A 26,031-nucleotide genomic window follows, 5' to 3' on the forward strand; every position below is an offset into this window, starting at 1 on the left:
GACCCTTTTTCATGTGACCGGAAGGCAGTCAAGTGCCGCCTGCCTCCCTTACTTCGGCGGAACATGGGTTCCAGTCATGGGGGCAGCCACCAGGGTGAGGTGAGTTTCATCAGTGGCCACTCCTGACAGGCATGGGAGGCTTCAGGGGCCCACCGCCCTTCCTTCCCCCAGGGGCAACGGGCTCCTTTAGCGGTGGGTCAGGTGGCCACCAACAGTCCCGTTGTGACTGAAGGGCAGCCACAGTGCATTGCTGAGGTGGGTTTCTTAGGTGATAGCCCCCTCCTTTTCCAAGGCAACAGGCTCCTCTGGCAGGGGGTGGCTGCCACCATCCCCCTTCTGACTGGAAGGCAGTCACACCATGTTGTTGAGGTTGGTTTCATCGGTGTCTGCCACCTCCTCACAGGCCCAGAAGGGTGCCTTCCCCATGCCCAAGGGAAGGAGACTTAAGCTCCCCTATTTGGATGGTCACTGGCAAAAGATATCTTGCCGACACGGTGGCCATGAGGAAATGGAACGTCTACCTTTGGCGGGAACATTCTCCACTCCTGGGGGAAGGAGACTTGTGCCCCTCTGTTCAGAAGGACTATTCCCCACACGTGGTGGAAGGAGACTTGGGCTGCTCTATTTGAGAGGACCCTTTCTTATGCCTAGAGGAAGAGGACTTGTGCTCCTCTATTTGGAAGGACCTCCACTCCTGGGGGAAGGAGACTTTGGCCCCCCACTCAGAAGGACCCTGCCCCATGCTTGGGGGGAGGAGACTTGGGCTCCCCTATTCAAGAGGACCTTTCTCCACTCTTGGGGGAAGGAGATGGGCTACCCTATTTGAGAAGACCCCTCCCCACACCTGGGGGAAGGAGACTTGAGCTTCTCTATTCAAGAGGACCCTTCCTTGCACTTGGGGGAAGGAGACTTGAGCTCCCCTACTCAAGAGGACCCTTCCCCGCACCTGTGGAAAGGAGACTTGAGCTTCTCTATTCAAGAGGACCCTTCCTCGCACTTGGGAGAAGGAGACTTGAGCTCCCCTACTCAAGAGGACCCTTCCCTCCCCCACATGGGGGAAGGAGACTTGGGCTCCCCTATTCAAGAGGACCTTTCTCCACTCCTGGGGGAAGGAGACAGGCTACCCTATTTGAGAAGACCCCTCCCCACACCTGGGGGAAGGAGACCTGAGCTCCTCTATTCAAGAGGACCCTTCCCCGCACCTAGGGAAAGGAGACTTGAGCTCCCTATTCGAGAGGACCGTTCATCACACCTAGGGGAAGGAGGCTTGTGCTCCCCTATTTGAAAGAACCCTTCCCTGTACCTGGGGGAAGGAGGCTTGGGCTACTGTATTTGGAAGTACACCTCCCCACACCTGGGGGAAGGAGACTTAGGCTCCTCTATTCGAGAGGACACTTGCCCATGCCTGGAGGAAGATGACTTTGGCTCCCCTATTCAAGAGGACCCTTCCCCATGCCTGAGGAAAGGAGACTTGGGCTCCTGTATTTGGAAAGACATTTCCCCACACCTGGGGGCAGGAGACTTGGCTCCTCTGTATGAGAGGACTCTTTCCCACACCTGAGGGAAGGAGACTTGGGCTCCCCTATTTGAGAGGACCATTCCTCACACCTGGGGCAAGGAGACTCGGGCTCCTGTATTTGTAAGGACACCTCCCACAGAATGGGTCTCCTTGTGAGTAGGAGGTATTAGCGGCAAGGAAGACAGCTAGAAGAAAGAGGTAATGATGGGATCTCCACCAGTGTTTACAGAGTCCTTTCCCAAGGAGGCAAACAAAGCCGGTGTTCCTAATTAAAGAGTGATTGTATTGAAAGCGGGAAATGCACACACACACACACGACTGCACACAAGCACACAAGATACCTAGGAAAAGCAGTGGTGAAGGTGGAATAGATCGTTTCATGGGCCAACGGACCAACATACCAGCAAAAGTCCATCGCTTCTGGGGGAAAAGGGCATGTCCCACAACCCACTGGCTTGTGAAGGCCGAACCAGCCTGGTCCATGTACATTTTTTGTCCATTTTCTGGCCCGTGCCTACCTCTACTCCTGATCCAACTGGCTTAACCCTTATTTTAACACTGCAATCCTATGCAGAGTTTCTCCAGTCTAAATCAATTGATTTCAGGGGACCTAGACGAAAGCAACGCTGCATAGGACTGCACTGTAACTCACCTCATTGTTGGTTTTCTGAGGATAAAATGGGAGCAGAGAAAATTATGCACAGTGCTAGGGATCCCAGGTTCTCCAGTGAGGTGGAGGAATCCCCTGCTCCCACTCTCTGCTCCTCCACCACTCACCTAGCTGGCCCACGGGGAGGCAGGCGAACAGGCCTCCCGGGTGCGCTTCCAGGAGTGACATCATTGTGCTGCCTCAAGAGAGCTCCCACACTTCGCAGTGGGCCGAACTGAGCCCAAATCAGCCTGCTGTGAAGCGCACACACACTCCCTGCACATTAATGTCACTTCCCAGAAGTGGAGGAGCAAAACAAATGGGAATGCCAGGTTCCTCCCTTCCCACTGGGAGGGTAAGGGGACCTGGCACCCTTATGTAGTGGCCCTAAGTTCCTTGGAGGAAAAGCAGGATAAAAATATTATTGATATATTTCCCCAACCAGCTGGAGATCCGTACACAGCACAATTTTTTGTTTGTGTGTAACATTTGGCTGGATCGGGATCCCAGTTTTTAAAAATTGCAATAAACATATATTTGGTAGTGCTTATAGATTCATATTCTTTATGTTCACAAGCATGTTTGTATTAATGGCGGGAAATGGATACTAATTTATGGTTGCTTCTGTGTGCCATCTGACTGCATTTATTTACAGATGAGGTCAATGAAAAATGAGCGTCGTCTCTCTTTTAAAAAATGCTGTTTAGAACACTCAAGACTGTTTCCTGTAGATTTGTCATCCCTAATGAATGTTGCTTCAACCGTCAATCATGTGCTCTGAATTCTGTCACCCTTGGGGGGGTTTTCCACCCAGTTACGAACCATGACAGAAAAATAAACAAATAAATATACAGCTACACAACTCTTTTCATTGAGCAGCTATGCTATGCAAGTTAAAAAAAAAAACTCTCCGGGGAAGGTTAAAGGAGGCCAGGATAAATGATAATGTAAGTTCTGTGGATGTAAAAAATCAATAAAGGTGCACCAACATTGACAGCCTAGATTTTTTTTTAAAGTATACACCATCACATACACACTCAGCCCAGTGGAAAAAAATCAGCAATATTAGTAGCCTCAAGGTGCAATTTCCTGGAGCTTGGAGATTGACAGGCCAGTACTAAATGTTGTTAATTTAACTAACTCCAAATTAATGGCAGAGTCTGTTAGGGCTGAACCCCTGAAAACACAGTCTCATTATGGGCTTGCTGGGAAAGGCCTAAATATAGGCATTGACAGTTTCAAGCAGAATCGTAGCCATTGGTGTATTTTTAGCCATTGGTAAGGCGTCAGAATGTGTGTCATGGCTTAAAACGTGATTAATGGGCTCGGCAAGTCACTTGCCCTCCCCTATATATATGTGTGTGTGTGTGTGCGCAGTGAATACAGTGAGACAGTCCCATGAAAGAAGACAAAGGAGAGTTTCATAAACCACTCTAAGGGCTCTCAGTGTATTAACGTTAGTGCTGATTCTGGACGAGGGCTGGCCTTGGGATCGGCCAACACAGCACAGCCCACACGCCAGAGGACGAGGATTCGAGCTGCGGATGGCTGTCAGTTTTCTCTCTCCCAGCCAGAGCCTTGCTATCTCCCCTTGGCTTTCTTATGGACCCTCTAAGACCAAAAACGGCCCCAAGGCCCTGGATTCGAGATTCATTTGTCTGTTTATTTATTGTACAGTTGCTTAGGCTCTTGTGCGGTTTAGGTGCTACGAACAGAAAAACTCTTCGAGTAGCAATCCCTTGGCACACCTCCGGATCCCACTGAATTCTTATCTTGAATTATATGAACAAATTAATGTGGCCACTTAATATTTATAGGGTGTTGACATAACATATGGTGCTAGTTGTGTCCAGAGGAAGGTTTAATAGTTGTATGGAAGACTTCTTGTACAATTGTTGCACAATATCTAATGAGTACATTTTTATCCCACAATTCCTCTATGGAGCTTAGAGAGAGGTACTCAGCGTTCTCATTTTATCCTCACAACAACCCTGTGAGATAGGTTAGGGGAGGATAAATGGCCCTGCAACTCCCGTGTGAGCTTTGTATGGGCACTGAAGGGGTATAAGCCCAACTCTCAGATCTTAGTTCAGCATTTTAGCCACTGTGCTACACTGGATCCACAATGGTAAAATATCAAAGTGACAGTGGTCTTTTTTATTTGTATAGACCATTCTCAGTGGAGAACCATTTCGATTAAATAAAACTACATGCCAAAGAAAAAGCAACAGGCACTGAAGAGGCGGCTTTTCAGAGAGATCCTCTTTTTTCAGCATTCATCTCCGGCTTAGGAAATCGGGAATTCCTGGAGATTTGGGGACGGTGTCTAGAGAGGGTAGAGTTTGGACAGGGCAGGGAAGCTCTGCAGGGATGTAATTCCGGGTAGAGCCTGAGGAGGGCAGTGTTTGGGGGAGGAAGGGGCCGCAGTGGGCCATAGAGCCCACCCTCCAAAGCAGCCCTTTCCTCCAGGGGACGTGGTCTCTGTGATCTGGACATAAATCCATTGCAATTCCGGAAGATCTCCAGGACCCACCCACAGTTTGGCAATCCTAAATTGTATTTTTTTGTTCAGTGTTTGTCTAAATTACATCTTTGTGTTTCTGTGTAAGCCACTCTGAGAGGAAAAAAGAATAAGGAAGTATTGTGTGTGGCAAGCTGAGGCTTCAAACTGGCCTGCCAGCTAGTTTTATTACCACAGACTTCATTCCCGCCCCATGCCCCCCATCACACCTAGGCCGATTCCAGACGACTAACCTTAAGCCGTTTCATGCCGCCCTCTTCCGGATCGCGACGGGGAAAATGCGAAATATCGCGTTTCCTCGCGCGAGTTTTGCGCGTCGTCGCGCAAAACTCGCGCGAGGAAACGCGATATTTCGCATTTTCCCCGTCGCGATCCGGAAGAGGGCGGCATGAAACGGCTTAAGGTTAGTCGTCTGGAATCGGCCCTAGTTTTCAAAACATCATGAAAATATCTGTAATATATAAAAACCACTGCAGGGCCAAATGGGATGCCTATGTAACCCACACTGAGCCCTTAGGCCACAAAGTCGCAGACCCCAACCATCTATACATACCCCTGCATACCCCTGGTTCAATATGTCTCTGGCGGGATCCTAAGAAGGGAGCTTTGACTTTCAAAAGCTTCTACCCTGAAAATCTTGTTGGTCTCTAAGGTGCCCCTGGACTCAAATCCTGCTGTTCTACTGCAGACTAGCACAGCTACCTACCTGAAACTATCTGATGCCCCCGTATTTCTGGCTTGTGCTTTCAACATCAGTGTCTGCTGTCTGTATACTTACAGTGTGGACTCTCTTTTGCCCCAACTTTCAAAAGAATCTTGGCAATAGGCACATGATTTGTCAGGACGGCGACGTCCAGGGCCGTCAATCCCTCAGTATTAGGGGTGTTGAGATCCAGTTCCTCAGGTGTGAATTGATAGAGGAGTATCTGGACAGCATCCACATCTTGCTGTTCCACAGCCTCAAACATGGCCTCGCTGGCCTGGAAGTTCTGTCATTCAACAACAGAAACATTTTTTAAAAATAAAGAAAACTGTTAATGCAACTGTGGTTCTTAAGGCGTTTCTACACAGCTCTCAAAACCTGCTATTCTAACATTAGTCTTCCATCCCCACAACATGGAAGTGGTTAGGCACAGGTCTTGTTTCAGGAGAATGGTTGTTATTTTTTTCAGATGGGGGGGTCTGTGTGCTGCAAACAAGAGCTGGAAGGAGGGTTGCCAACCTCCCGGTGGGGTCTGAAGATTTCCCCAGAATTACAACTGATTTCCAGATGACAGAGATCAATTCCCAAGGAGAAAATGCCTGCTTTGGTGGGTGGGCTCCATGGCATTGCACCCCATTGAGGTTCTTCCCCTCCTCAAACCCTGTCCTCCCCAGAATCCACCCCCAAATCTCTGGGAATTTCCCAATCGGGAGTTTGCAACCCTAGTGGGAAAGTAACTGGAAGACCTACCATGCCAATGTAATAGCAGGTCTTTGAAATTCCCCAAATGGTACAACTAAAGGCATTAAGGAACCCTGTTTATCAAATTGATGTCACAAGACAGGACAGGAGTTCTCCAGCCAGTTCCTGCACAGAGGCCATTTACGTAGAGTAGCTGAGAGGAGGGACTAGAAGCACAAAATGCTCGGGGGCCTGGTCAGAATCTGAATCTGAATCGAGTCGCTACCGGTATGTAAGCCTCTCAGCGGCATTTTGAGATGATGGGGAGGGAGGTGTGTAGGATTGCCAATTCTGGGTTGGGAAATTCCTGGAGATTTGGGGGTGGAGCCTGTGGAGGGCATCATTTGGGACGGGCGGGAGCTCAGAGAGGTAGAATGGCACAGCCTCCAAAGTAGTCGTTTTATCCAGGGGAACTGAGCTCTGTAGTCCTGTGGAGTTCAGTTGTGATTCTGGAAGGTCTTCAGGCCCCACCTGAAAACTGGCAGCGCTAGAAGTGTAACTTAGGGACAAGGGGTGGATTCCGCCGGGTGATTCATCACAGAGAGTGAGAGGGGAGAGCTTTGCAGAAACAGGCTGCATTGACCAGTCGCAGCCCTCGGTTGATAAAGACCGCTTCCTTGTGTATTTATGCTTCTACTGCCAGGACTCATTTTTGGGTCACTTTAATCTCATCTCTTACACATGAAATAAATTAGAAGCTGAAGTAAGTTTGGGGCATTTATGACAAGATAATTGAACATTGTTAACTCTGGAATATTGTGAAATGATTGACCTAAACTGAATTCTACCTTATCTTGAATAATTTATTTTTTAAAATTCTGAGCAAAATACATGCCCAGTTGTTTGCATGAAAACCTTGTATCAGCTTTCCTCACTCACTTTGAAATAAGTTTACTGGGCAGTTGAAAAAATTTCCCCAGGCTAAGCAAACCTGTGCTTCTAATTTTGTGGTCTGAAAAAAATTACTAAGAAACAGGTGAAAATTTATATTTGTATTAAAACCGGTAAAAAAATGAGATTTGTATTAAAACTGGTGACTGGCTATAATTCAAGGGAGAGTCTGCCTCCGAGACAGACAGTCAGCCAGCCAGACGGACAGAACTCAAATGTATGTAAAAAAAACTACTGATGACACCATAAAATAACAAATATTTGCTGACAGCTAGTATGGTTTTATCAAAACATTTCTTGGATAGGTTCACAATATACCTACCTCCTTGAAGAGCCCTCACACACACACACACCTCTACCCTCACCCCACAACTTTGTATGTCTCAGAAGAAATTACTGTGGCCTGTTAGTTTTGTAGCGTCTGGAAAATAAACTCTAACCGTGCAAGGAGAGCTGACAGTATATAGTCGCCTCCTGGTATCTGCACGGCTAACTACAAAGGCCCAGCAAAGAACAACTGGACCTCCCTTTTTACTCCCACTAAAGCACATGAGTGAGGCAGTAAAGGAAGAGCTGCGGGAAACAAAGAAACGCGCTCTCTTTTAATTGAACTGCAGAGAAGCAGGTGCAGAACTGTAATATGGCCTGCAGGTTTTTGTTTACACGAACATCTTTTTAACGCTCTGCAGAGGTGCCTTGCCAAGTTCCTCTGAATTCCTTTTGCGCGTCCCTTTGTGATAACTGGCTGGTTGCATTCTTTCAGAAAGGAAAAGAGAGAGAGAGAGAGAGAGAGAGAGAGAGAGAGAGAGAGAGAGAGAATTATTTGGAAAGCAAAGCCGAACTGAAAAGCTCAGTGGGAGGAACATGGAAATATTGTGAGTTGTTTGGCAAAACAGAAAATGGGTCCTGGCCAAATAATTTTCCTATGCATACAGTTGCCGCTCAATCCTGAGACGAGCATCTTGTTGACTGTATAATTGATTCGAAAGATATATGCTGTAGTAACAATATATGCCAGTAAGGATCCTCTTGAGAGACAGGATGGAACATAATAACAGTGGTGAGACAGAGTGGATGCTTTTTGCTCTAGAATTGTATGTAAAATGAGTAGGACTCTACTACTTTGGCTTCTGGCCTCTCCTCTTGAGTGAAATAAGTTGCTCTTTTGGATACCTGGAGTTTCTGCTTCTATAAGTGGGCGTCAAGCATTAGGTGTCGATGGTGGGGTGGAGAGTGCCCTCAAGTCATAGCTGACTTATGGCAAACCCTGGTGGGGTTTTCATGGCAAGAGACTATCAGAGGTGGTTTGTCATTGCCCACCAGTTGAAATAAAAGGAAGACACAAAGCTTGGGTATGAAATTGGGCCACTTTATTTATTTCAACATAAACTGTCAATACGGCAAGGGGTCTAACTAACTAGCGGTACAGGTCAAGCCCTGGAGTCACCCATGACCTGCGCCTTGACCAGTCTGGGCGAGCCCCCACTGCTGCGGGGGTGAGCCATACAATGCATGGCTGGTACCCGACCGGCCAGGCAAACGGTTCCCCCTCCAAGCCTGCAGCACCTTGCCGTACAGCAGAAGGGCCTTACTTGTACAGGGGAGCCATGTGGCAGTCTGCCCTCGCAACTGGCTGCCGTGGAGCTCACCAGTCGCTCCTGACAGACCCCAATTCCCCACCAATGGGGATGTGCCAAGGGGGTCACCGTCCCGCTCATTTTCCCATCCTAACCTGCCACCACTAGGGCCAAGCCTCTGCTTAGGCCCTTGCGTCCCACAGGTGGCTTATGGCCAACCTGAGCCCTTGCCGTAAATCATCCAGGAATATGTCATAGCCAGCAACTGATAGGTAAACCCCATCACCTCTGTAGAGGTTGGCGAATTCGGTAAGATGGGGGGCAACCAATAATGCCCCAGCCCTCCACAAAAGCCATTACCATCCAGGTGAATGAACAAAACAGGAGGCGGAGGACTGCACCTCCCCTAGAACCATCTGGACACTACTTGCCTGGGCGCTGCAAGCCTGTGTGAGCCTGTAAGGAAAAGGTCATGCCCTGGAATTCAAAGTCAACACCCTCCAGGTGAATGACCAGTATGTGAGGCGGAAGTCTGCACCTCCCCTCAAAGCATCAGGCCACTACTTGCCCGGGCGGTGCAAGCTTGTGTGAGCCTGTAAGGAAAGGACCATGCTCTGCAAGCCAAGGTCATCACCCTTCTGGTGAATGACTGGAATATGAGACAAGGAAAGGGCCATGCCCTGTGAGCCAAGGTCATCATCCTCCCTGGTGAATGACCAGGAAGTGAGGCAGAGGTCCGCACCTCCCCTTGGAACATCAGGCCCCTACTTGCCTGGGTGGTGCAAGCCTGCATGGGCCTGTAGGGGAAGGGGACATGCCCTGTGAGACGACCTGAGGCAGAGGACCACAACTCCTCTTGAGCCATTAAGCCCACTACCGGCTGGAGTGCAGCAAGTCCGTGTAAGCCTATAGGAAATGGGCATGCCCTGACCCTGCAGTCACCCAGGTGACCCTCCGCCCCTCTTGCCACCTAAACTGCAGCACAAGAGCATAAATGGTCTGCATAACTCTTTTTAGGGGGGGGGGGTGACTTGAGAACATGGACTGCCCCTTGAATTGTCACACCAAAAGTGAACAATGTGGCGGACAAACTCCCTTACTACAAAACACTACCACTAACATCTGGAAACCAGGAAGCATCAGAGCTAACTTGAAAATTCTGCGTCTAAGAGCAGGTCCTCCTTCCAAAAGGCAAGCCCATTAAAGCAGTTAGGAAACTTAACTCATCCTACACTGCCAAATCCTCCCTGATACCCCTAGGGGTCCCAAGAAACTCTCTATCAGGTGCCATCACTCTAGACCAAACACAAACAAAGGAGGACAGAGCAGCTGACTCCAGCCTCTTGGGCTGACCTGATCCTGGCCTCGAGACCCCTTTGGACTGTACATGGGCTGCAGTGCAATCCAGTATATCACGTCTACTAGACAGGGTTGCCAGCTTCAAATTGTGAAATTCCTGGAGACTTGGAGGGAGGGGAGAGCCTGGAGAGGGTGTCGTTCTAGGTGGGAAAGAGATCTCAGCAGGGTACAATACCACAGAGTTCAGCCTCCAAAGCAGCCATTTTCCCCAGGGGAAGTGAGTCCAGCAGCCTGGAGATCAGTTGTAATTCCAGGAGATCTCCAGCCACCACCTGGAGTTGGCAACTCTACTATGAAAGGACTCCTCCTATCAGAGGAGGACAGCACCGGCCCAGCACTTTCAGGGGCTTGCCTCTTTGCTGGCTGTTTGCCTTTGGGTTTTCTTTGGCCTTTCTAGGGCTGCATGGTTAAACCGCATACAGAAGTGAAATCGCCACCTAAGGGGTGACCCACAAAATGGCTGCTGCCCAATAAGATGCCCTAAACAAAGATGGCTGCCCCGGCATCACATAATGGCCACTGATAACCACACCTCCGTAGTTGCCCTAATAAAAGATGGCCACCACCCCGCACTACCAGCTCTAGCCTCCCTCAAGTAACAAGACCTGCTAAGGCCGGAGGGCCTGCCACCTTATCTGCGTGTGCCTCCCCCAAGCCCCCAAAGTGTGAACAAGGATGTGGGGGAGGGAAAAGCCCAGACAGGGAGGGGAGCCCCACCAGCATCCACCCTGTTAGGCCCGTGGCAACAGTCTATGAAGCAATCCGCCCCTCAGATGGCTGCAATTCACCCCTGCGGCCTACGGGAAAGCCTTTTGCTGCTGCTGCCACTGGAAAAACTCCCTCCCAACAGAGCGGAAAAAGGCAGGAGGGAGAGGAGCCTGGTAGGCCAGAGGCCCACAAGGGCTGAGCCCCATCCTGCCCTAGCCCTCCTGACTGACAGTCAACAAGCCCCAAATGTAAATAAGGAGGGGGGGAAGCCTCTGCCAAACCCCTGAGCCTGGCGCTGGGCCCTGGCTCTCCTGGAGTCTGAAGGGAGCAAGCAGGGGAATAGCATCACAGCTTCTCCAAGGCAGCTCCTGCTGCCTCCACCTGAGGGCCTTCAATATTACCAGCCTCAGAGGCGCTCAGCTTGAAGGGTGCTCTGCTCCGGCCCAGCAACAAAGACAACTGTGTGCTGGGGAAGAGCAGAGCAGACAAATAGGCCTTTCGCTCCGCCCACCCAGCAAAGCCCTCGGATGCCCAGGAAATGCCCAACTGCCTTTCCCTCTTTCGGGGCTGCAAGCGCGGCCCCCGTCCAAGCTGTGGTGCTGCCCTCCAGGAGGGCCGAACTGTCTGCCTCCGTGACCCTGGTTTTTGTTGGAGGTCTCCCATCCAATGACAAACCAAGGCTGACCCTTCTTAGCTTCTGAGATCTGATGAGATCAGGCTCACGTGGGCTATCCAGGTCAGGGCAGGTATTGATAGTGAGTGCTTAATATTATTTTGAATGCTTGAGATTTGCAAATTCTCCCAACCAAGGTTTTTGTAGTTATTTTTTATTATAAAAAAATTATTTCTGTTTTCAATCTATTTGGTGTTGCTTTCAAGTTTGTAGTGTTGCCCTGACCGTCAGATATCACTTACTAATCACTTACTACCAGGGTGTAGGTGACTGTGTAGATCTGAATGCTTTTAATTAAACTGGGTGCAGAAGTTAAACCGGCAGCTTCAAAGAGCGAGAAGAACAGAAGGAAGCTATTTTCCTTTGTCAGGCTCAGATAGTATGGATTTTAGAACTGGAAGGTCATATTCACACCACCAACATGTCTAGTGTATTTGTGTCTTCTTGACCACGTACAAAAACAATACCCATCCCGAGTACAGCAAGTAGCCGAGTTAAAGCCTTGAGGATCCAGCAAATCCGGGGGGCGGGGGGGGCGGGGAGAGACTGTTCTAATCAATCAGTGTTACCAATACTAACCCAAGCTAAAAAGCTGAAATTAGCCAAGTGTAGTTGGGCTGCAACATAAAAATAGTTTCCTGGGGACTAGCTCTGTTTTTAGGAAGGAAAAAAGGAGCTGCTGTCCCTAGCCAGCCAAGGAGCCGATCTGCTCGAGGAAGCAAGACTGCTGAAGGTCTACTTTGCTGACCAGGGTGAATATGGCTTCATCTACCACATGGAGTTTTCCAGGGCTAGCATAAAAAGGAATTTGTGTATACCCTGTGTTCCTTGGAGTTGCTTGAATATCTGCAGCTGACCAACGGAGAGACTCTGCTAAGAGCCAAACTAAAAGTGACGTCTTACACAGGTTGGACACTAGTCAGCTTCCCTCAAGTTTGGATGGGAAATGTAGGCATCCTGGTCTTGCAGCTGTAATGGAGAGCCAAGCTGTAAAACCAGGATGCCTACATTTCCCATCAAAACTTGAGGGAAGCCGACTAGTGTCCAACCTGTGTAAGACGTCACTGGTAGTTTGGCTCTTAGGCATTCTGGTGACAGAGTTTGGTTTCCCGAGCAGAGACTCTTTATCCACTTTAAAATATTCGTTAAGTTAGTTTGCCTTTGATTAATGTTGGATATCGACCCACCTTGTCTAGGTACATGAGCAGGAAAGAGTTACCTCACGGGACCATTTGTTCTCATACAATTAGCAAGACCTGAGTTACCATTTATAGAAACTCCACCCACCCCAATCCCTTAGTTGTTTTCCTTAGAAGGAGTCTCCCTATTTGCCCTGGAGAAAACTCTTCCATTGGGAAATGAGAATGCCAATCAAAGGCACTTGTGATTAGCTGATTTTCTACCAGCAGTCGTCACAAAATGCAAGCTACCTCTGGGATGACTTCTCATTTCCTAATTTCAGGACATGCTGACTGGCTCTCCAGGTTCTCAGACAAAGGAGAGTTTGACCATACAGCTGCTGCCTACCTGTAATGGTTTCACTGAAAATATCAGGAACTGAACCAGGGAATGGGTACATGCAGAATAGGTGGCCTACCACTTGTCAGATACACCCCTGCATACCTGTCATGATTGTTTCTACGTATAATGCTCTGATCCTTTGAGAATGTGTAAAGGGATCCTAATTGCTACTTGGCTGTTAGTTGCTTATCTTGTAGGTGTTTTGCTTTCACTTTCCCGGCAGGCTTGAGAACGTGACCTTGGAGTGCCGGCCGGAGCCAGTCCTCCCTGAGAACTGTGATGAGCTCATTCCTCCCTGTTCCCTTCTCTCCCAGGCCTGGACCCTTTACGCCAAATCCCTAATGGTCTCCCATTCCCAGGGGCCGGAACATTCCCCTATAATTAGCACTGCTCACCCACCTTGTGTCACTTCTGCCAATGAACCTGCTGAGTACCTTGATACTGATAGATCTCTTTAATAAAGTAACTTTAACTCTTACACTGCAGTGTCTGCAGTGAAGTGCTTGAGGGATTTACCTGGCAAGACCTGACACCACTCAGGCTTTTTTCATCTGCACTCAGCTATGAGTGGATCATTTACAATCTCTCACTCTAATTTACCCCACAGAGCTGTTGAGAAGATAACATGAGATGGGGGAGAGGAGAAAGAACCACGTAAAACAGCATGAGCTCTTTGGAACCAAGCCAAAAATAATTATAGTGCTAGAGCCCATCGTGATTTAATACAATAGGGTCCTGCAGTGGGTGCTGGCCAGTTGGCCTATACCTGCAGAGGGCCACTGGGCCAGGCCGCCCAGCAGCTGGCTGCGCCACAGCTGGTCGGACTGCCTGGCGTGGCAGCAGTCCCCCCTTTCCCGTGGATCAGCTGGGCATGGAAAAAGTGGGTTCACCCGCTTTCTCCCTGCCCAGCTGAGCGGCAGGAGGGTGAGCAGGCACTGCTGCTGCCCCGCTTGCCCGCAGATCAGCTGGGAAAGGAAAAAGCAGGTTCACCCACCTTCTCCCTGCCCAGTTTAGTGCCAGGTGGGTGGGCTCCACAACCGCCCCCCTTGCCCACGGATCAGCTGGGTGGGGAGAAAGCGTGGTTCACGCACCTTTTCCCTTCCCAGCTGAACAACGGGCTCCACTGCTGCCCCTTGCTCATGCTGGGCCGGCAGCGCCGTGCCACAGCAGATCACTGGGCCAGGCAGCCCCACACCACAGCAGGCCACTGGGCTGGGCCACACTGGGCCTCAAGATGGCGAGAAGGCCCAGGGCCACAGCGCTATGTCTTCTCGCTGCTGGGGGTTCTTCCCAGGCCTCCAGGAGCCTCAAGGCAGTGGGAAGGCCCAGGCCATGGCACCGGGCCTTTCTGCAGCCACGCTGGGCCTTTCCAGGCCTCTGGAGGCCCTGAGGAGGTGGCAGGGAGGCAAACCGTTTTGTCCCTCTCACTTCTTATCCTCACGTACTAGACATGCGCGGGGATAAGTGAGTCATCGGCAACACAGTTTGCTTTTTATGTCTTAGGATAATGAGAAGAAAATGCTGTGCTGTTTCTTCACCTAACAGGTGTTTTTTGCAGCAGGAAATAAAAGGAAGTCTGCTAGTTAAAAAAAAAAGATACTTCTTTAATCCAGTCTAATGTGGGCAGGGGTAACAGGGAAAAAAACAATGGCTGAGGCAACATGCAGATCACAGCCATTCTTGGGGTAGATCTTTGGCAGATCTACCCCAACATGTAGCTCAAATGTTCCTACTCATAATCTACATTGGAGTCTGTGCTGGTGAAGGCAGAACTGCAGATATGTGTCAACAAGATTAAGAAGGTCCTATCATATTGGCACATGTTTGTTGCAAGTCAGACAGGAATAAATGGAAGATTAACTACCACATGTTAACCCCACCTCCCCTCCAAAGATTCTTGTTTCTACAACAGTTTGTCCTCACATCAATCCTATGAGGTAGGTTAAGGGGGATGGGGAGAGGTAGGTTACCAGTGATCTTCTTGGCTGAATGAGGATTTGAACCCAATCCAGTTTCATATCATCACACTAGTTCCTACTATGAAGTAGAAAAAATAGAAGAAAACATCCTAATGGATGTCAAAACATGATTTGATAGTGGCTGAGCATATTAGTTTTTAAATCAGACAGTTCCTTCACTGCTAGTTTAATACATCATATCTGGATTTCTGCTACCAACTCCAAGCATTATTTTGAGGGGGAAAGTCAGTATCAAGAGGTTTGAATGACCATATAATCATAACTAGCCTGCCCTTTCGGAACTGAGGTGCGGAAAAGAGGTTAAAAGGCAGAGATTTCAACCCCTGCAGTGACCTTCATTTGTAGCCCACCCACTTTAGGTCAAAAGTGATCAAAAACTGCTCCTTGCTTCTTCTAACAGGTTTTGCTGAGCTGAAGGAAATGAAATGGCTGCAGCTGACTCTCCAATTGGAGCAACCCTGGTCTAAGAGAAATTCTTAGAGAATTCTGACAGAAGAGCACTCATTCCACTGGCATACATGCCCTCCCCTTAACAACGCAAAACACTGTCCTGAATCACCAGTACGGAGCAAGAACCTCGACAGGCCACTGAAGGTTATTTATATCCTGAACGGCACTGAATGTTCATCTCGGTGGAGCTGTCTGTTCAATACCGTTTGTGAGAACTGAACTGATTCAAACTAGATTCTAACCCTTTAATTTCAAACTCCTGAAACAAGGGAAAGACTTAACTCACTCCAACTGTCTCCCTTTAGACTGGGGGGAGGTGGTGGGTTCTGTAAGGATCCTGCCAAGGAATTGCAAAAGACTCAACTGGTTGGTTTTTTGAAGCTTTGTTGTAAGTCTTAGTGTCGTGATATTACGAAGGCATTGTCGGGAATAAGACACATGCAAAATCCAGTAACACATATACTTCACATATGCCAACATCCTGACATCTCTGCTACTCCAAAGATCAATTTCCTCCAGATTTCTGCAGATATTTCCTGTGAAAGTCTTTCAAGAGCCTAGGTGCTCGAATGTCTGTCGCTTTAACTCATTCGGCTTGACTTTTAGGGAAGAACTTCAACTGGACCAAATAATACAGTACTCCCCTTTTCAGTTTAGAGTCCAAGATTAAGTCAGTTTTGTAATGCAGTTGCCCATCTATCATTAGCGGAGGGGGCAGAGCTGGTTCAGGGTGCCATTTGTCGGCCCCTGGATCCTTTTTCAGCAGACTGATGCGGAAAACTGGATGGACGTGTTTTAAAATTTTTAGGCAGGTCCAGCTCCATTGTCACAGCATTGATTAACTTGGCTATTTTGAAAGGGCCTACATACTTCCAGCCCAGTTTCTTACTGGGCTGAGTGCCTCTCAGATTCTTGGTAGAAACATATACACTATTCCCCACTTTCATATCCCAGGGGGGATATCTGTTTTTATCTGCTTGTTACTTGTAATCCATTTTAGCTTGCTCCAAAGTTTTTTTCTTATAATCTCCCACTGCTATACAATGTTGGTCCACCATTGCTGTAAACCCCCCACCCTTTGTCCGTAGCGCCTTGGTCAAGCAAGGGCATGGGTTTTCCTTCAAATCCCTGAGTTGCTTTAAAGGGGGTGGTTCCAATAGAACCGTATACACTGTTATTGTAACAGTACTCTGCAAATGGAAGATAGTTCATCCAATTATCTTGTTGATAACTGATGTAACACCTTAAAAATTGCTCCAAGGCTTGATTGGTCCTTCACTCTGTCCATCAGATTGTGGATGGTAACTTGAACTCAGTTTCTGATAAATTCCAGTCATCTTCAGCAGTGCCTGCTAAAAGGTGGCAATGAACTGGGGGCCCCTGTTGGAGATTACCTTGGTTGGAAAGGAATGTAAATGTGCAACATGTTTCATAAATAAGTTCACTAGCTTCTTAGCTGTGGGAATTTTAGAGCAAGGAACAAAATGTGCTTGCTTTGAAAATAAACCCACTATCACTAAAATCACAGTTTTCCCCTTGGAGGGGTGGGGGGGAGGTCTGTAATGAAATCCATGGAAATTCTTTCCCATGATCTTGAGGGGGCCAGTAAAGGTTGCAACAATCCGGGCAGCTTTCCTCCCTTCTTCTTCCCCATCACACAGACTTGATAGGTGGATATGTATTGAGAGATATCTCTCCTCATTCCCGACCAGAAAAACTGTCTAAGGTGGAGAGTTTTAACAAATCCAAAATGACCAATGGTTTTATCACCATGGCAACATTTCAATACTTCCCCTCATACGGTTTCTCGAATATATAAAGTTCCCTGTTTGTTCCAGCATCTATTCTCCCCCTTTTGCAAATTGTCTGGTAATATTTCCCCCTCCTTCTCCATTTCCCCTCTCAGCTTCTCCAACCATGACTCAGGCAGGCAGGGGGGTTGGGAATGAATCTGGGATTAGGTTCCAATGCCTCTCAACTGGCTGGGCGTGAATAGTCAGTCAATGACCACCTCCTTCTGGCTGTCATGTTGTGGAAGCCGAGACAACGTGTCAGCTAAGAAATTTGATTTCCTAGGAAGATGATTCCGTGTGAAACAAAACTTAGGAAAAAAACCTCTGCCCACCTTAGTTGCTTAGCTAGTTTCCTAGGCTTTCTTAAATACTCCAAATTCTTATGATCTGTCCATATATCAAAGGGGATCTTGGCCCCTTCCAGTAAATGTCTCCAGGTTGAGAGGGCTAGCTTTACTGCTGCAATTTCTTTGTCTCAGACTAACCAGCGGCACTCCACCTCAGAAAACTTCTTTGAAACATTCGCACATGGATGTAGTTCCCCATCTGAACGCTCCTGGAGAATCACACCACCCATTGCACAGTCACTTGCATCCACTTGGACATGGTAAGGGCTCCAAGAAACCGATGGGGATGAACAGAGAGCTCCAGAAGAAGCTAAGGAAGAAAAGGGAAATGTTCAGGAAATGGAGAGAAGGACAGACCTCGAAAGAGGAATATATGAGGGTTACTCGGTACTGCAGATCAGCCATCAGAGAAGCCAAAGCTCAGTATGAGCTGGGTCTGGCCAGGGGGGCTCGCTACAATAAGAAAAAACTTCTACAGATATGTGAGAAGCAAAGGCAAGGTAAAAGAGGCAATTGGACCGCTGTTGGGAGTGGAAGGAGAAACTCTGATGGAGGACAGAGGAAAGCAGACAGGCTTAATGATTTTTTGCCTCTGTTTTCTCCCTGAAGAACTTGAGCCCATCTAGAGATGGTAGTAGACATGACAGGACACCTGGGGGCTAGTTGACATTGACAGAGAGGTTGTGGAGAGGCACCTGGCTGCACTGGATGAATACAAATCCCCTGGGCCAGATGGTGTGCATCCAAGTATGTTCAAAGAACTTTCTAGAGAACTTGCAGAGCCTCTGTCCATCATCTTCAAGGCCTCCTGGAGGGCTGGGGATGTGCCACAAGATTGGAGAAAGGCAAATGTTATCCCAATCTTTAAGAAAGGGAAGAAGGATGACCCAGGAAACTACAGGCTGGTCAGTCTTTCTGTTGCTAGGAAGATATTAGAGCAGATTTTAAAGGGATCGATCTGTAAGAATCTGGACCACTTAGTGACCCGGGGAAGTCAACATGGGTTTGTCCCCAACAGATCTTGTCAGACCAACATGGTTTCCCTCTTTGAGCAAGTGACGAGTTTACTGGATTGTGGGAACTCTGTTGACATGATTTACCTGGCTTTCAGTAAAGCTTTTGATAAGGTTCCCCATGACGTTCTAATGGGTAAACTGGAAGACTGTGGACTGGGCTATAGGATAGTTTGGTGGATAGGGAAGTGGTTAGAGGACCGCACCCAAAGAGTGGTGGTCAATGGTGTTTCATCAGATTAGAGGGAGGGGTCCATTGCATCGAAATCTCAGGAGACTGTAGTCCCTCTCTATACTGCCTTGGTCAGGCCGCACCTGGAGTACTGTGTGCAGTTCTGGAGGCCTCACTTCAAAAAGGATGTGGACAAAATCGAGAGGGTGCAGAGGAGAGCGACGAGAACTTTCAGGGGTCTGGAGATTGAGCCCTTTGAGGAAAAGCTGAGGGCCCTGGGAATGTTTAGTTTGGAGAAGAGGAGATTGAGGGGGGACAAGATTGCTCTTTTTAAATATTTGAAAGGCTGTCATTTGGAAGAGGGCAAGGAGCTGTTCCAGTTGGCTGCAGAGGGTAGGTCTCGAAGCAACAGGCTTAAATTACATGCAGAAAGGTGCTGGCTGGATATTAGGAAATTTTTTCACGGTCAGAGTAGTTCAAAAGTGGAATCAGCTGCCTAGGGAGGTGGTGAGCTCCCCCTCACTGGCAGTTTTCAAGAAGAGGCTGGATGAATCTTTGTCAGGGATGCTTTAGGCTCATCCTGAATTGGGCAGAGGATTGGACTAAAAGGTCCGTATGGCCTCTTCCAACTCTGTGATTCTGTGAGCTTTCCCAGGTTGTCCCACCTGATGCTGAAGGCGAAGCAGTTTGACAACTTGCTCCCAGTTTTTAACTTCAGTCGCCAGTTGGATCCATCCAAGCAGGGTTTTTGGATCATCTTGGATCATAGCTTTGGTCACTAATTCTGGATTCACTCCAGCATGAAAGAACTCCGCTTTCACGGATTCATCCCACTCGGGAACTTTGGCAGTGCAAGTCCTGAATCCAGCTGCATATTCCCACACTGGCCACTTCCCCTGGTGCAGGCATTTCATTTTTGTCCTCATTCTCTCCCCATCCATGGGATCTTCATACTGTGCTCACAAGGCACATAACCCCCCCTCCCCCACGCGCATTCTCCATAGCTCTGGAGATTGCCCAGAGTAGAGAGTTACATACCGCTTGGCCGCCTCTCCCCCCAGCCTGGAACCCATGTATCTGAACCAGCTTTCTTCCTCAGGGAAAGTTGCTCCATACTCACATAAGAACTATGCCACTTGTACTGAGAAAAACCTGAGCTCCTCTGGGTCTCTGTCAAAGCGGGCTTCAAGTTTTCTCTAGCCCCACAACTACGGGTGTGGCTGCAGCGGTGACACAGGGGGTCCCAGTGGCGCCTGCCATCCTGGTGGCTGCGGAGGCAGTAAGGGACTAGGGTGGGCAGGCTGTGCAGGCAGTCCCAATGGCACCTGTCCACCTGGCTGCACTTCTCCATCTGGAGGTATTGGGGCTTTGTGCCCGTAGAGGGGTCAGGGAGGCTGCTGTTGCTCCAGGTCTCTTGTCAGCGCTGGCTGGAGAGCTGCTTGTAACAACTCCTGCACATTCCTCATGAATGTGTGTATATCCTTTCTCAGCTCATCCATCTCTGCCTGAAGTTGATGTACGTCCTCCGCACCCTTCTCTCCCTCTCCCCCTACTTCGTCCTCCTCATCTTCTATGGGGAGGTTGGACATCCTCCCATGATAGAACTTGGTCTGTAGAGTGGAGCTCTCCAACAACCTTTCAAATCCCTCTCTCTCCTGGCAGATGTTACACGCGGAGCCAACTGCACCAGAGTCCCTTCCATGAAGACTCGGTAGTCGATAGGCTGCCAAGAAGCTCCTGTACAGAGTCTCGCTGTACTCTCCAACATGTTTGCGTTGGGTCCACACTCTTTGGCGGGGTCTTTCAGTCCCAACTCATCCTCTGGCAGTTTCCCCATTCCCAGCATCTGCTCCTCTTCCAGCCATTGCGCAAGTAGCAGCATTCAACAGGCTCTGGGGTTCATGTGCATAGAGTTGGAGCAGGAAAAAGGTTGATTCCTAACTTGTCAAAGAATTACAAAAGACTCCAGTGGTTGGTTTTTTGAAGCTTTATTGTAAGCCCTAGTGTCATGATATTACGAAGGCATTGTTGGGAATAAGACACATGCAAAATCCAGTAACACATATACTTCAGATAATCAGTTCCCCCCTCTTTGGGGGGTTGGGCCTGAATGCCTGAGAGCTCAACACCTGAGAGCTCAAGGCTGCCTCGGCCAGCTGCACAACCTTGAAGAAGCAACCCGGCTGCACAACCTTGGAAGAGCAGCTCGGCTGCCTCATCCCCCACCTTTGGGACTGATGGCAGATGCCGACATCCTGATGGTTCCTAGTCAGGTACTCCTCTAGATGGCTGGATAAAAACCGGGTATCAGGCAGAAGATTTGGAATCCATTTGTCCTCCTACTTTGTCCAGTTTTTGTGCTGGAATTCCCCTCCTATGTAGAACATTTCATGCATGATTTCTCCGATCCTTCAATCTGAAGTGGCAACACCTAGCACAATTTTTCCACCTAGTTTGTTGTTTGAGAAAATAGGGCTCAAATATTCCACATCTTGGCCTTTGAGTACCAACCCTGTTCCTTTAGCAGAGAATTAACGTGATGTTATCTACCTGGTGATGTTATTTACCTCCATGTTATGAAAAAACAATTGGTGTGCCATGCAAGGACAGCAAGTGAAAGACGTTCAAGGGGTAGTTGTGTGCTTTGGGGGAAAGGGGTGGGGTTTTTTGGACAAAATGGAGATGTTTGCCTGTCTGTATAGCTTTAAGTTGAGCCTGCAAGAACGAGAGAGCAACCCATAGCAGGTCTATTCAGGATCCTGCTCAGGTCTGTTCAATGGGGCTTACTCCCAGGAAAGTGTTTCTACAATTGCACTGCCCTTTTCTTCTCTGCTCTCGAGGCCTATATGGAAGGGGCCTCTCTTTGCATTCTGTCTGATGGTCAATCTGAGTGCGTTCTTTTCCTGTGTGTGTGTGTTGGGTGTTCTCTTTGGAAGCAATACAGAGGCTTCTAGTTGAGGCTGTCAGAGGCCACTGCAGAGGTTGGCTATAGAGCAAAACTGAGGGCTACACTGAACCAGATCTGAATGAAGGCATGCTGGGACCCTAAGCTATGTCAAGTTTAAGAGGTGCCATACCTTTACCTTAACGTATTCTTTCTAAGCCTGGCTTGCCCTCAACTCACCCCTACATGAGCTTGGGGAGGCTTACAAGCAATTTTTACAAAAAGGGGGGGGGATGATAGAAATCAGATCTAACAGCAGCCTTCATTGCTTGCACCCATTGCCATGCAAGGTAGCTCGATCAATTGCAACCATGGGTTTCTCTTGTGCAAGCTGTTTTGAAAGTACATTTCAACAGCTTGTGACATGCATCACAACCACTATTGGTTGCTGTGACTGACCAACCAAATGCCGCCTCCATCACGGGATGCACAGACTGTGTTGGGTTGTACTAAAGGACAACAAAGCAGTGAGGAAAGGAGGGGATGTCACTGCAACTGGGCATTTCCAGAAATGTTGCAGATGCTGCTAAAGCCTCATATGCGTCCCTCCATGCATTTCTGACGTAAGGAAGGAGTGGGTGATTGAGACCACCGTTTGTTTACTTGTGCCCAAGGGGGACGGAAAGCAGCAGCCTCAGTCTCTCTCCCCCCCCCCCATTTTATCCCCTCATCACCACCACCTTGTGAAGTAGGTTAGGCGGAGAGGGACTGGCCCAAGGTCACAGCCAGCTTCCAGGGCACAGCAGGGATTCAGAGCTGGGCCTCCCAGATCCTGCTCTGATACACCAACCACTATACCCTACTGGGACTTCTACCATGTCTCTCAGGTGAAGAATTGTCCTATATTCATGACCCATGCAAGTCCTTCCAGTCTGTGAGGTTTGCCTAAACTTGAAATTACCAACTGAGTTGAATTTGTACAAACGTTTGGACTAATTTGTGTTATGAACAGACAGTATAATGGGGTGTGTTGTGCAATAGATAAGGAAAAGAATGCCTATGAAGAAGTGAAAGTACAGAACGGGACTGGACAACTCATGCTGGCCAAACCCGTAGGCATGGCACTTGCAAGCTTCACAGACATCTGCAGGCAATCACACAACAATTCCAAATTGAACTTTATTACTCGTGTCAATTCATTGTTGGACATTGTGCACTTTAGAGCAGATTTTTGATACTGTTGTGCATTACCTGTACTGCTTCATATTGACTGTTTCGATTCTTTCATGCGTGTACATGAGATTCTTTCCCACCAATTGGAATTGTGATACTACATGCTATTGATTATTACTGCTACTGATTATTAATTATTAATTATTGTGATATAGACTGTTGATTCATATCGATGAAATAGAGCACTGGTTGCACTTTATATAAAGTTTATTCTATTGCAATGGTTCTTATTGAATGAGTACTCCGGAGAGGTGGATTTGAGTGGGTGTTCGTAGTTCCGGAGTAGCCCTCGCTGTGGTGGAAATAAACTTGAAATTATCCTCAAGGGTCCCCAGCAGTCAAAGCGTCTATTCCTTGTGTATGAAACTCCTCATCAAAGCCTGTCATATCTTTGGAATAACACAGTCTGGAAAGCTGCCTTGTTCCTCTGTTCCCTTGGATATCTCTTACTGCTAGTCCAGCCAAAGTCATTTTATGAGGGAGACATTTCCACAATACCCTCGCAGATGTCAGATTGGAAAGTGTCAAAAAATAGTCTTTACATTTTTCTTTATGTGTGGTTTAAAAACAACGATGCTGTACCACCCCATAATGCATTGTGGCATTACAGAACCCTGACAGGAGATGCTGATCTCATGTCTCCTCCAAAAGTGGTACTTATTGCTTACTCCTATATCATCGTTTTTGGAGAATGCAGGAGGAAAGGGCTGTTTCTCTTGTTCAAACAATTGCCCTATATCTTACAATCATGAATCGGCCAGCAGAGTCACCAGCACAGGTACCAGGCCCTGCAACAGACCCAGATGCCAGCTCTGCCCCTATATCTACCCAGGAAATACAATTACAGGATCCAATGGCATCAACTACACTGTCTCTGGCTCTTACAGCTGCTCATCCTCCAATCTGATATATGCCCTCATGTGCCAACAACGTCCTTCTGCTCTGTACATTGGACAAACCAGCCAACCTCTACGCAAAAGAATAAATGGACACAAATCTGACATTAGAAATGGAAACGTCCAAAACCCAGTGGGAGAACACTTCAATCTACCAGGACATTCCACCAAAGACTTAAAGGTCGCTGTGGTTCAACAGAAACCTTTCAAAAACAAAATCCAACGGGAGGCTGCTGAATTGGAATTCATATGCAAATTTGACTCTGTCAAGCTGGGACTGAAGAGAGACTATGGATGGTTATCTCATTGTCAGAAGTAACTGACTTCCTTAACAGAAGCAAACTGATCTCCATATCAGAAGTTACTGTTTGCATCTACTCCGCCCTCCCCTCTCCACCTATATATCTGACCAGTTTCTTCTTGCCCTCCATGCATCTGACGAAGAGAACTGTGATTCTCGAAAGCTTATGCTACAATAAAGTTGGTTAGTCTTAAAGGTGCTACTGGACTCTTTTTGATTTTGCTACTACAGACTAAAACGGCTAACTCCTCTGGATCTATGACAATGGAAAGCACCGCATTCAGCCAACTGGAAAGGAAATCCATCAACCCCATGAAGAAACTGGCACAAATACAAACAGACATCATCTTCTTTTCTAAATGCAAAAAACTGGACATTCTACCCAAGGGACTGTGTGTGAAGAACCCACTTAAATCCACTTACTGCACAGACTACAGTGAGAAACTATGCAACACCTTATCCAGGAAACTCTTAATTCACCTCATTGGACTGATGTACAACGAGCAACAATGGATCAAGCAAGAGATCTCTGAACTAGACTCTTCCATGAAAAACAATCCCTCTACACAAACCAGGAATTGGCAGATGTTTACCAAAACCAGAGAAACTATCTATTTCACACTACTTACGGAATTACAGAACAAAAAGGAGAAGAAATTCTCAAAACTCCTGCATGTAAAAGGTTATCTCATTGTCAGAAGTAACTGACTTCCTTAACAGAAGCAAACTGATCTCCATATCAGAAGCTACTGTTTGCATCTACTCCGCCCTCCCCTCTCCACCTATATATCTGACCAGTTTCTTCTTGCCCTCCATGCATCTGACGAAGAGAACTGTGATTCTCGAAAGCTTATGCTACAATAAAGTTGGTTAGTCTTAAACTAAACATACCACTCGGTCAATTGTCTACAGCCAAGCCTTACGTTACAACCGTATCTGCTCCAATGCTCTTGATCAGGACTCTCACTTGAGAGATTTACAACAAGCATTTTTGGGACTACAGTACCCACCAAATGAAGTGAGGAAACAAATAGACAGGGCCAGACTAGTACCCAGAAACAGCCTGCTCCAGGACAAACCTAAAGGAACTAACAACAGAACACCACTGGTTGTCACCTATAGTTCCCAGCTCAAACCCATCCAACATATCATCAGTGATCTACAACCCATCCTGGAAAATGATGCCTCTCTCTCAGAAGCCCTGGGTGGAAGACCTCTCCTTGCCTACAGACAGCCCCCCAACCTGAAACGACTTCTCACTTACAATCATGAATCGGCTAGCAGAGTCACCAGCACAGGTACCAGGCCCTGCAACAGACCCAGATGCCAGCTCTGCCCTTATATCTACCCAGGAAATACAATTACAGGACCCAATGGCATCAACTACACTGTCTCTGGCTCTTACAGCTGCTCATCCTCCAATGTGATATATGCCCTCACGTGCCAACAATGTCCATCTGCTCTGTACATTGAACAAACCAGCCAACCTCTGCGCAAAAGAATAAATGGACACAAATCTGACATTAAAAATGGAAACATCCAAAAACCAGTGGGAGAACACTTCAGTCTACCAGGACATTCCATCAAGGACTTAAAGGTCACTGTAGTTCAACAGAAACCTTTCAAAAACAGAATCCAACGGGAAGCTGCTGAATTGGAATTCATATGTAAATTTGACTCAGTCAAGCTGGGATTGAATAGAGACTATGGATGGTTATCTCATTGTCAGAAGTAACTGACTTCCTTAACAGAAGCAAACTGATCTCCATATCAGAAGCTACTGTTTGCATCTACTCCGCCCTCCCCTCTCCACCTATATATCTGACCAGTTTCTTCTTGCCCTCCATGCATCTGACGAAGAGAACTGTGATTCTCGAAAGCTTATGCTACAATAAAGTTGGTTAGTCTTAAAGGTGCTGCTGGACTCTTTTTGATTTTGCCACTACAGACTAACACGGCTAACTCCTCTGCATCTAGTTTCATCATGAAAAGCTTCAAGCCCATTGAACTTCTGCCTTCTGGTACTTCTGGTTCTGGGTACCATTTTAATTGCTGTTCTCTTGGCTGACACACTGAACTGGTGCAAATTTCCCCCTTGCCC

At 47.8% G+C, this 26,031-nt stretch overlaps 1 protein-coding gene across 1 annotated transcript in view; it reads right to left on the reverse strand.

Annotated features, from left to right (window-relative positions):
* ANKFN1 (ankyrin repeat and fibronectin type III domain containing 1) overlaps nucleotides 1–26,031 on the reverse strand; it is a 221,764-nt gene that overhangs the window by 192,528 nt on the left and 3,205 nt on the right. Inside the window, exon 2 of the mRNA XM_054978644.1 lies at nucleotides 5,468–5,678. Within this exon, the coding sequence (XP_054834619.1) occupies nucleotides 5,468–5,678 (211 nt within the window). The remainder of the gene's footprint in view (nucleotides 1–5,467; nucleotides 5,679–26,031) is intronic.

The sequence above is a fragment of the Eublepharis macularius genome, chromosome 4 (assembly GCF_028583425.1).
Source record: "Eublepharis macularius isolate TG4126 chromosome 4, MPM_Emac_v1.0, whole genome shotgun sequence".
Taxonomy (NCBI): domain Eukaryota; kingdom Metazoa; phylum Chordata; class Lepidosauria; order Squamata; family Eublepharidae; genus Eublepharis; species Eublepharis macularius.